This window comes from Cnephaeus nilssonii (assembly GCF_951640355.1).
Source record: "Cnephaeus nilssonii genome assembly, chromosome: 4".
Lineage (NCBI taxonomy): Eukaryota > Metazoa > Chordata > Mammalia > Chiroptera > Vespertilionidae > Cnephaeus > Cnephaeus nilssonii.
The window spans coordinates 32,795,105-32,806,454 of NC_137075.1; the positions used below are offsets into that span (position 1 = coordinate 32,795,105).

Here is an 11,350-nt window from a genome sequence, read left to right on the forward strand (position 1 = left end):
TACAGCCAGACTCTCCTGAGCACCTTCGCATCCCCTCACCTGGCACCTCATCTCCTGAATGCCCCTGGCTAAGCCCCTTCTAGCTCTCCTCTGAGGCCTTGGCCCCACCCCCACCAAGGTCAGCCACCAGTCTTCAGAATGGGATAAGTATAAAGCCCCAAGGACAGCGAGCAGAGACCAGAGAAACACAAAAATGTTGGATCCAGCTCTGGTTAGGAGCCAGAACATGAGGCTAAGAGAACAAGAAGCAGGAGGCCAGAGAAGTCAGATCAAGAGACCTGTGGTTATCACCAAGGGGAGCAGAGCAACTCTACCAGAGTCCAGGGTAGACTTAAGTCCCAGGCAGGGCTTAAGGGCCTGCATCTAGAAGGAGCACCCCAGAAGAAGGAAGGCATTTCAGGATAGGAGCAAACAAGCATTAGAGAGTGGCAATAGCAAGTCAGCTTGGATGAGCTGCTGAGGTAGGCCACACTGGGTTCTGTGGGGCGGGGCTGAGGCAGTGCCTGCTCCAAACTCCCCCTGAGCAGAGCTCTCCCAGAGCATTCATCGAGGGGAATCATGACCACCTTTCATTGCCTGCCTTCTCCCCAGTCTGTGAATACTAAAGGGCAGGCCCGCCTGTCACCTCTGAATCCCTGGGGCCCAGCACAGGGATCTTGCACACAGAAGAGGCTCAGGAAATATTTACTGGGTTCTGGCAAGCTGGGAAGGTGGACCCACTGGTGGTGGGAGCTGGAAGCGAGGTTGGACCATGTTTTCTGATATAACGGGGGCTCTGTACAGTATCCAGAACACTGGTTGAGGTGTTAGGAGCACTGCCTCTAGTCCCAGCTAAGTCACAAATAAGGTTGTCACGTCCCCTAACCAGGCCTGCTTTCTCTTCTGTGGAATGAGAGCTGATACTCAATGCCTCTTCCAGCGACTGTCTTTTGGGAACTTTGGCTGGCCGCCATCTGAAGCCACAGGCTGACCTCTCCCCTGAGGCCTGCAGGCCAAGTCCTCCCCACACCACGAGGGGGAGCTCTAACACACTCCAGGCAAACACCTTTCAAACCCGCTAACAAATCTGTGTGCACAGGAGTGGCAGATGGACACCCGCTCACATCAGGAAGGCTGTTCCTACTCACAGAACTCCAGGTGCCCAGCCACCAGGCACACCGCAAAGTGCCCTTGCACTCAGAGAGCTGTGGAATGGAAGTCTGTGTTGAAGGGTGCCTGCGGCATCTTCAGTCTAGCGCTCCACTTCCTCAGTGCTGAGACAAGTCCCAGAGAAGGGCCCAGGTCTGCTCCAGGCAGCATTTCCAGGATCATTCTTTGGATTCCTGATATGTCTAACTTCTGGGGAAGAAAAAGACTGACCAGTAGGATTTGAATCTTTTAATTTGGAAATGACCAGCTTCCTCCTGCCCACTCCTCTCTCCATAATTCCCCTCTTCAACCCAGCTTCCTCAGGAGTCGGATCTTAGAGCACCAGGCCCACAAACAGGTCCCCGTGACATCTCAGGCCAGCCTCCATCTCTGTAGATCTGGGGTGGGGACAGTGGGCTAGGGAGCTAGTGAATCCAAGAGAGATGTGCCTGAGCTCCACTGTCCCCTTGCTCTGGCTGTAGTCCTGGGGTCACTGCTGGTCCCCTGTGAACATGGAGCCAGGCAGGAAAGGGCATGTCAGGCTGGGGCCACTGGGGCAGGGGTGAAGGGCACCTCCTCTCCCAGAGCTCAGGCACTCACCCTGAGTGGCCCTGGACACGATCTCAGTCCGGTAGATCTTGAAGGCATCGTAGGCAAAGACGGAAACCAGGATGATGCCAAAAACCTGTGGAGCAGGAGTGTGGATGGCACCACAAAGTCCATCCAGTATTAGGGAGGGAGAGTGGGTGGGTGGGGGCAAGGTGTGGGTCAGAGCCTCAGGCACTGGCTTGCGGCGGGGGTGGGGGGGTACAGGAAGGGAAGTGAGTAGCACCAGCTAGAGGTCCTTGGGGAACTAGAGAGCTCTGGGGGGTCTGGACTCACAAAAGCAGCAATGGCCGCTCCATCCCGGGAGGTCACAGCTGCAAAGGAGACCACCAGGAAGATGATGATGGCACTGACACAGCGGAGTAAGTCCTGGGGGGTTGAGGTTCCAGGTCAAAGTGAAGTCAGAGAGCAGGGGCAGCCCCCTGAACTTTTCCAGGCTAGTCAGCACTTGGCCCTCGAGCACTGAATTCCTGCATAAAGACACCCTGGACTACATAAAGCACTTAAGAGAAAAGAGGGAGGGAACTCATGCTCTCCAGGAAAAGAATGCAGAGACCAGGACAGAAAGCCAGCCAGGGCTACAGCTGACCCAGGCTCAGCAGCTGAGGCCAAGGGGCAGGGCTGGGCTGGGATTGGACCTTCGATGAGTGGGAGAGCAGAACTAAAGGATGTGTGTCCTGCCCTGGCCGGTGTGGCTCAGCTGGTTGGAGTGTCTTCCTGTATACTAAAGCATCGATCCCTGGTCGAGCACATACGGGAGGCAACCGATCGATGTTTCTCTCTCACACTGATGTTTGTCTCTCCCCTCTCTTTTCCTCTCTCTCTAAAAATTCAATTTAGCCGGAACCGGTTTGGCTCAGTGGATAGAGCATCGGCCTGCGGACTGAAAGGTCCCAGGTTCGATTCCGGTCAAGGGCATGTACCTTGGTTGTGAGCACATCCCCAGTGGAGGTTGTGCAAGAGGCAGCTGATCTATGTTTCTCTATCGTTGATGTTTCTAACTCTCAATCCCTCTCTCTTCCTCTCTGTGAAAAATCAATAAAATATATTTTTAAAAAACACACACCAAAAAAAACTTTAAAAAAAAAAATTCAATTTAAAAAAAATTTTAAAGGATGTGTGTCCTCAATGTCAGTGACCCAGCAGCTTGGGGCAAAGTCCTGTCTGGTTGAGGGACCCAGGAAAAGGGGAGAGGCTGAAGAGGAAAGGAAAACTCTGCATTCAGAGGAGAACAGGGCCGGGGAGAGGGGTCCCTCACCAGACAGGGCCAGTTCAGCCGATCGAAGCGCTGGTAGTACTGGGTGGCATAGAGGAAGAGGAAGGCGAGGGTGATGAAGAACTCGAGCAGTGCGGCGGCCATGTAGGCGGAGATGGAGGCCGTGAAGCAGATGAAGATGATGAAGGTCAGGGCCTGCGGGACCAAGTGTGTGGACTTGCCAGGAAGGGGACACAGGCAGGGCCTGGCCTGGGCCTTCTCCTCCTCAAGAGTACCCCCAGGCTGGCCCCCACCACTGTCCTTCAAGGTGTCCCCACCCCTGGTGGCGGGAACCACTTCCAGGGCTTTTGCCCAGGGGCAGTCTCCAGCCTCCCACCCCTGCCAGCCCAGGCGGGTTTGAATCTTTTAATTTAGGGATGACCAGCCGCCACCTGCCCCTGCCCATCCCAGTAGCCCGGGCAGCGTGGTGTCCTGCCGGGGCACAGAACACAGCACAACCGCAGCCCCTGGAGTCCTCTGCCCGGGAAGCAGCCCCTGCCCCATCACCCTTCCCCCACGCCCGATGCTTCAAGCTCCTCCAACAAGGCCCAGAGCCTGTGGCTCTTGGCAAGAGACAAGGGTTAGAAGACCAAGTGCCCCACAGTGGGTTCCGGGCCCGGTGGGCGCTGGCACTGTCGGGGGCACCTGCGCAGAAGACTCGCCTTTACACGAAGGCCTGCTAAGTGACTACGGGATGATCCTTTCCTGGGGACAGATGTTCGTGGGGAACAGAGAACAGTACAACGGGGCTGCGGGCAGTCTGCCCTTTTCGATAGTTGGGCTTCTTGGACGTGCCAGGAAGTGGCCATCTTAGAGCCCGGGAAAGACAGGCTGGTGCTACCCGACCCGTCCCTGTGTCTCCCTCGATGTCCCAGAAAGCTGTCCTGTCTCCCTTCAACCCTCCCTGCCACGACTGAAACCGGCTGTAACTGCCTCCAGAAGAGAGGCAGGGAGAAGATGACGGAGGGGCAGCTGGGGGTAGAGGGGTGCCCAGAAAGCCTGGGAAGGGGGGCGGTGGGCGGGGCGGGGGGATCAGGGCTAGGAGACATGGAGGTGCCAGGTTGGGGTGGCTGCTGTTACCAGCTCAGTTTCCAGCAGGATGCCTTTGAGGGAGGAGAGGAAGGTCTTGTCCACAGCGAAGCCCTGGAGCCCTGCAGCTGCCCCCTCCTCAGGGGGCCGGTCCCGGCGATCCAGAGCACTGAGCATCTCCACGGGCCCACCAGGCACAGCCCCTCACCGCCAGCAGCCCAGGGAGGGAAACAGGAAGATGGAGACCTGGCAGATGGGGAAGCAGACAAGAGAAAGAAGGCGCTTGAGAAACCTGAAAGTGAAGCGCGCGGGCCTGCTGTGGGGTCCTAAGAGAAGGCAGCCGCCGCTGGGGAGGCCTGCCCACATGGGCCTTCGCCCAGCTGCCCAGAGTGGCCCTGCTGGTGCCTGCACCGGCCCCCAGAAGGCACATGGGGAGGGGAGCGGAGGGGAGGGGCTGGAGAGGAGTGGCCAGCCCTCCCGGACTTGGAGAAGGGAGGAGGGGGAAGAGGAGGAGGTCTGTGGAGACCGGGAGGAGTTGGGAGTGGAGCCAACAAACAGGCTGCACTAGGAACCCCCAGGACCTAAGCCTGAAGAAGTCTGCGTCCCCTCCCCTAACCTTAACCCTTTTCCTTGGCCCATCTTTTCTCCCTTTTCCCTTTAGGGCGGGTGGGAGCTGGAGCCCAGCCAGGCAGCACCCCCAGGACCCAGCTGCAGCAGCCAAGATGAAGGACAAAAGCAGATTGTTGGGGGGACAAGGGGGTGCTGTGTTCTTGCTGCAGTGCCTCAATGGGCCTCTGTCTCCCCAGCATGCCAGGGGGGTGGCCTGACCCCATCCCGGTGTTCAGGGGTGGACCCGGGAGCCAGAGAAAGAGAGGGATGGGCGGCCACAGCGGAAACTCTGGAGAGAGCGGTAGGTGAGGGCTGACCGTGGGGAAGACAAGGGACAGGGCTGGGGACCACAAGATGCTCAGGCACCAGGATGCCAAGGACAAATTAAGCCACTTTTAAATGCAGATTATTTATTGGATAAGTCTCTCCATGCTCCATAACAGCCTCTTCCTCAGAGTCACCCATATCAGAAGACTAGTAACATGCTCACTGAGTGTTGAATGAATGAATGAATGAACGAACCAACGAAGGAACGAACAAATGAATGACATGAGGGGTTCTTTGTTGGCAGGAGGGAAAATATCAAGAAAGTGCCTGTGCTTCACGAGGGCAGCTGGGGCGGGGGGGGGGGGGGGGAGGAAGAGACAGGCGGTGGCCTCCTGGAATGCGCAGAGCTTGATGGGAGGAAATCAGGATGCCAGTTCCAGCAGCCGCTGCCCCCTTCGCTTCACCTGCACTTCCCATCCACTCCAAAAAGTGCAAAGTGTGTTTTCCTCTAAGGTCCCTATCCTGTCCCACGATCCTACTGCTCCAGATGATGCTTTGGAGGGGCTGAGCACTGGGGCGTCCTGGCTCACCGTGGTAAATGCTTGTACAGCCAGCTCCAGTGTTCCAACCGGAGGCCAGCCATGGGCAGCATGACTAGGCCATCACACGGGGCCGCACACACACGCAAGCAAAGGAGACACGGTAGAGCCTGCGCTCCAGGCAGTAGCCATCATGGGCACCCTGCTCTCCAGGGCACCGCCGGCGGTAGAAGACGGTCTGGTTGTGGTAGAGGAGCTCCGAGTTGCCCAGGGGGTCCATGTGGGAGCCCGTCCGTAGGCTGACGCAGTGTGGACACAGGCAACGGGCGTGATACAGGTCCTGAGGGAGACGGTTCAAGTCCCTGTCCAACCTGTAGGGATGGTATGTGTCAGTCAGGCCTTGGAGGGAAGCTGGCTGGGCAGACAGGGCCTGGGCCAGAACAGGGAGGGCCCAGTGTGGGTGGAAATGCCAGAGGAAGGAAATGGTGTGGTTGGGAGGCCTGGCTTCTTGCCCTAGCTCTGGCACCCACTTGCTGGGTGACTTTGAACAAATCACCCCCTCCTCCCCAACGTGAGGGTCAGGATGGAAGCGTGGCTTTCCCACCCTCCACCAGACCAGCTCCACTTTCATCTGATGTACACACTGGGCTCTGGCATGAGGTTTCTCTTTGTAACTGTTATTACATTTTAGGATGTTTTCAATTATAAAAGTAAAAACTGTTCTTAATTTTACATATATATATATATATATATATATATATATATATATATATATATATATATATACTAGTGATCCCGTGCATGAAATTTGTGCAAATTAAAAGGGAATTAATTAGAGGAAATATTTTAATATTGCTATTTGCCCTTTCTCTATAATAGAAGTGTCAGAGATGAAAGAAAATTAGTAAAATGTATATGAAAATCTCCCTCCTGTCAGAGTCTGGGGCGCACCACAGGAACCAGAGTCAAGTCCCTGCCCACCCACGTGCGCCTTGAAATCGCACGAGACCCAGACCCAGCTGGCCCCACCCGCATTGGGCTAGATCCAGACCTGGCTGGCCCCACCCCCGTCAAGCCCTGCCGGGTGGGGGGCATGGCCTCAGGTCACCTGGCCAGGTGCTGGGGCGGGGGGCAAGGCCTGAGGTCCCCTGTCAAGCCCCACCAGGCGGGGGGGGGGGCACAGCCTCAGGTCCCCTGCCCCTGCCCCTGCCCCTGCCCAGCGTCAAGCAGCCTCAGATCCCTGCTGATTGCTCGTTAAGACTCCTTACGGGAACTTGGCCTCTGCTGTGGGCGCAGCCATTTGTGTTACGGTGTGATGGTCAATTTGCATATTCCCTCTTTATTATATAGTAGACTAAGCCTGCTCATAATCCAAAGTCATATATATATATATGACTAATAGGCTTATCTCCCCACCAGTCCCACTCCCTCAGAGGGCGCCAGCATCAACCATTTCCTACACTTCCTCTGGACATTGTGCATATATTATAAGCACATGTTAGAGGGCACGGTGAGACTCATTTATTTATTCTGAAAGGATCTTGTGGTCCAAAAAGGTGAAAAGTAGGTGTTCCACAGGCCTGGGACTCCAGAAGCCTAGCAGGAAATAGCTGCTAGGTTGTAAGACCATCCTCCATGCAGAAGCTGGGGCTCAGCTAGCACTGCATTTTCCCAAGAGAGTTCCCTAATAAGTACCTTGCAAGAGAAGGGGTCTGTGGCCAGATGAGTTTAATGGTTTCTTTTCTGTAGACTTCTCTCAGACTTCAATGTGCTGAGTACATTGAGTCTCCAAGGGGGTCAGGGCTAAAGCAGCTTTACCCACACTTACTTGATATCATCACTTTTTTCTGAGGAGCAGCTTGTGGGAGGAGTGTTGCAAAGAACCCACTTTGGGAAAGGCCACCTGAGTGGTTATCAGGGGCTCACAGCCTCCCAACGACAGGTCTGGACCCCAGCCGAGTTAGCCAACTGATCCCCAGCTTTCCCAGGACCCGGCCAACCTTCTGAGACCACCACTTCAAAGCATGGTGACCGGGAGTCTCCACTCTGGATCTAGTCTCAATCAGAGCCAACCTTCTCCCTACCCACTGAACTTCTCCTTCTATCCCCAAAGCTAAAGGTAAGCCAGCCTAGACTTATAAGGAGTGGGAACACAGACACCTCATGAGGACAAGACAGAAGGAGAAATTTGGAGGAGATCCCTAAGGCCTAGTTTTTAGTATTTTGTTTTACTGTCCTGATTTCAGTACTTCCTAATATTTTTCACATTGTAGCACAAATAGAGAATTATGATATTTGTTGCCCTTGCCGGTTTTTCTCAGTGGTTAGAGCATTGGCCCAAGGACTTAAGGGTTGCCAGTTCAACTCCTGGTCAAGGGCACATACCTCAGTTACAGGTTTGATCCTCAGTCCTGGTCAGGGCACATGTAGGGGGTAACCATCGTTGTGTCTCTCTCACATCTCTCTCTCACATCTCTCTCTCTCCCCCCCCCTCCCTCCCTCCCACTCTCTCTAAAAAGCAATGGAAAAAAATATCCTCAGGTAAGGATTAAAATTATATATATACTAGAGGCCCGATGCACGAAATTAATGCAAGTGTAGGCCTTCCTTCCCCTGGCTGCCGGCACCAGCTTCCCTCCGGCACCCAGGACCCGGGCTTCCCTCGCAGCCCCGGCTTCATCTGGAAGGTCTTCCAGAAGGATGTCTGGTCTAATTAGCATATTATGCTATAGATAGATATAGATATAGATATAGATATAGATATAGATATAGATATAGATATAGATATAGATATAGATATATATGGCACACTAAAGGAAAGACTAAGCCTGCTCATGATCCAAAGTCAGCAGCCACCCACTGCCCCCGAGTTGAGGGTGTCATTGTCCTGGTATATTTATGACCCACTCACATCCCAGTGCAGAGCATTGCTATTGGGATGCTTCGCATCTGTATCATACTAAGATTCCCTGATATTCTAGTTAGAAAAGCATGACCATTGTAGAGATGGAGGAAGAGCCAGAGTAAAGGAGAAAATCAACGTTTTATGTACTCAATATAGGTTTTACATACATTATTTCATACAATCTGCACATAAACCTATGCAGTATTATCTTATTTTACAGATGAAAAACGCCTGAGCTTTGAAACCTTGAGTAATTGGCCTGAGGTCACCCAATAAGAGTCAGAGCTAGGACCCAGACTAACCCCCCAAACCTTTATGGCCTCTCTGAGATACAAAGCAGCAGGTAGGTTGGAACTGAGTAGAACTCCCTTGGCCCCTCAGACACACCCCGCCTGGTACACATGCAAGCATTCGGGAGGGGACAGCGGACTTACACATATCTCCAGGGAGAGATGGACCTGCTGTTGAGGGGTCCGTCTTCGCTGGCCCTGCAGGATACTGGGTGGTGGCTATCAATCTCTGGGGGAGGTGTGAGCACAGTGTTCAACTCTTCAGGGGAGTCCTGTTCTTTGAAGGGAAAGCATCTGGGCCAGTGGATGCAGTCCTTCTGAAGCCGAAAACTGAGGGTGTGGGTTCCCATGACTATTGCTAAGAAGGCAACCACCTGTAGGAAAAGGCCAGTGAGAGAATTGCTCCAATCTAGTTTGGGTGCCCCTCTCCCAGCTGTTCCCTAAGATCCTGGTTTCTTGCTCCACCTGACCCCCAGACCCAAACCTTGGAGCCCAGCCTCCCTCCACACACACAGAAACATCCTGCGGCTGTCCTCCTTGGCACCCTCCCCACCGAGCCTCTGCACACTCACCTGGTTCATGCCGACTGCCAGATGCTGCTCACCCAGCGCAGTGCTATACAGGCTGACAGGCGGGGCCCTGTGAAAGCAGGCTGGCTGGAGCAGTTGAGAGACCTGGTTTTATTTTCAGCAAACCTGTTTTGTTTATTCAAATTTATTTCCACTACCTTTTGGAGGGAGTAACCTGAGATTAAAAAACAAAACAAAACCAAAGAAAACCAGACAGTGTTTCCAGAGCTGCTTAAAATGCTCTACTCATGGAAGTTGTGATGAACATCATTGTAAGCCTGGAAACCTATTGGGTAAATTTCATTCTTTGTATGAGGTCAAAGCAATAGTATTCTGCAATTCTGTGACTTTCAAAACTGGCATTATGGGAATTTTCCTAGTTGGCTTGGTAGCCAAAATTAGGGAACATTATTTGGCCTCTCTTAAAGTGGCCTCATTTCCATGGTCTCTGCTGCTCCCACTTGGAATGTCTCCATCATTCCCTTTCTTCTCAGAAGTCCCCCTGATCAACCACCTTAGTGAAATTTCCACTCTATCTCCTGTGACCATCAACCCTTCTGTTCTCTGGCCCCTTCCTCATCTTCAGTGAACCCAACTTCTACAACCCCCATCATCTATGACTTCTCCCCATCATCCATTACCTGCTCCGGAGGCCGCACAAACCCCATTGCCCCCCACCCCCACCCTTTCCCTGATTCCCATAGGACTGTCAAAAAGTCCCCCATCCCATAAGTTTGTTGGCTGGATACACAGGGTCTGATGGAAGAAGCTGTGGGTGACTGTTCCCATTGCACAAATGAGAAGGTAAAGCCAAGAAGAGGAGGGGCCTGATAACTCCCTCACCTAAGACCCAACAGGAGGTCCCAGTCCCAGGGACCAGCCTGCCCCCACCCCCACTCACAAGGCCATCGGAACAAGGTCATTGTAGGGGTAGCTGCTGTTCTTAGGCCATGACCCAGCCTTAGAGCCCCCAGTTGCATGGGCTGCTGTCAGCTGGGGCAGGGGCCGGGGAGAGGAGGGATTGTGTGCTTCACAATGGCTCAAGCTGGGCCTAACCCCAAAGACACAGGTCAGCCAGGGACCATCCAGCCTGAGGGGCACTGAGCAGGCCATGCCCACTTCTCTTCATGCCTTTTCTCTTCATCCTTGCCCATTGACTCCCCTCAAACATCCTCCATGACACCCCCATACACACACGCCTACACACCATGTATTGACATGATCTCTAGCATGATGTTTCCTGATTTGCATGTGCTTTCCCTTAGAAAGTACTCCTCCGGTAACCAAGGACACCGGAAGTAAACAAAGAGAACCAGGAATAATTTTAACTATAGAGTGAGAAGGAATTCTTCAAATGCTTTAAGGCAGCGGTTTTCAACCTTTTTCATCTCATGGCACACATAAACTAATTTACTAAAATTCTGCAGCACACCAAAAAATATATTATGTCTTTTGCCAATCTGACAAAAATAATAGGTATGATTTTGATTCATTCACACCCAACAGTTATTGTTGTGTTGCCTGTTGTCATTTTTCTATTTGACTAGTCAGATATTGCATGTCTTAATATTCTTGAGGCACACCAGTTGAAAATCGCTGCTTTGGGGCAAAGCATCCCCAAAGCATAGCAGTAATGAGGTCAGAGGGCATTCCGGAGGATTGTGGGAAGCTGCTGTGGTGAAGGCCCTGGAACTAAGGGTGGCACAGGGCTCAGAGGAAACAGGTGGCGGCTGGGAGAGCAGGGGCATTTAGGAGAGCACTGAGTCAGGAGGGCATCACCCTGCTCCCACTGCCCCTCTTCACCCCTGTGCTTCCAGACACTCTCACTTCCACGCTCTGCTGGCCTCTCAGTCCTGTGTGTGCCAGGATGGTGCCAGGGCCTGTAGGTGCATCAGCTCATTTTACCTTCCAATAAAACCACGAGGTGAAAACTATTACCCCTACTATCTCATATTAAGATGATGAAACTGAGACCCAAAGAAACTGAGTAACCTCAGGAAGGGGCGATGCTGGTTTTCCACTCCAGCCCTGACCAACTCCAAATCTAAGCTCCTGGCATGGAGGTGCCACCCTGTGCTGCCCTTACTGGTTGCAAAGGGAAGGGAAGTCCCTTCAGTAAGTGCTTTCCTACTCACCTGGGCTTGGGCTGGAAC

General features: G+C 53.3%; 2 protein-coding genes across 2 annotated transcripts; both read right to left on the bottom strand.

Annotated features, from left to right (window-relative positions):
- Positions 1-1,443: 1,443 nt before the first annotated feature.
- On the bottom strand, positions 1,444-4,197 carry CMTM5 (CKLF like MARVEL transmembrane domain containing 5). The gene is made up of 5 exons (XM_079767769.1): positions 4,070-4,197; positions 2,993-3,145; positions 2,011-2,103; positions 1,729-1,813; positions 1,444-1,632 (listed from the first exon to the last, which is right to left on the bottom strand). The coding sequence occupies exons 1-5, from the start codon at positions 4,193-4,195 to the stop codon at positions 1,619-1,621; spliced, it is 471 nt and encodes a 156-aa protein (XP_079623895.1). The 5' UTR covers positions 4,196-4,197; the 3' UTR covers positions 1,444-1,618.
- A 1,351-nt stretch (positions 4,198-5,548) lies between these two features.
- On the bottom strand, positions 5,549-9,209 carry IL25 (interleukin 25; the record flags this gene model as incomplete). The annotated part of the gene is made up of 3 exons (XM_079767722.1): positions 5,549-5,804; positions 8,773-9,002; positions 9,201-9,209. 3 exons carry the CDS (start codon positions 9,207-9,209, stop codon positions 5,549-5,551), a joined length of 495 nt encoding a protein of 164 aa, XP_079623848.1.
- Between the last annotated feature and the right edge of the window lie 2,141 nt (positions 9,210-11,350).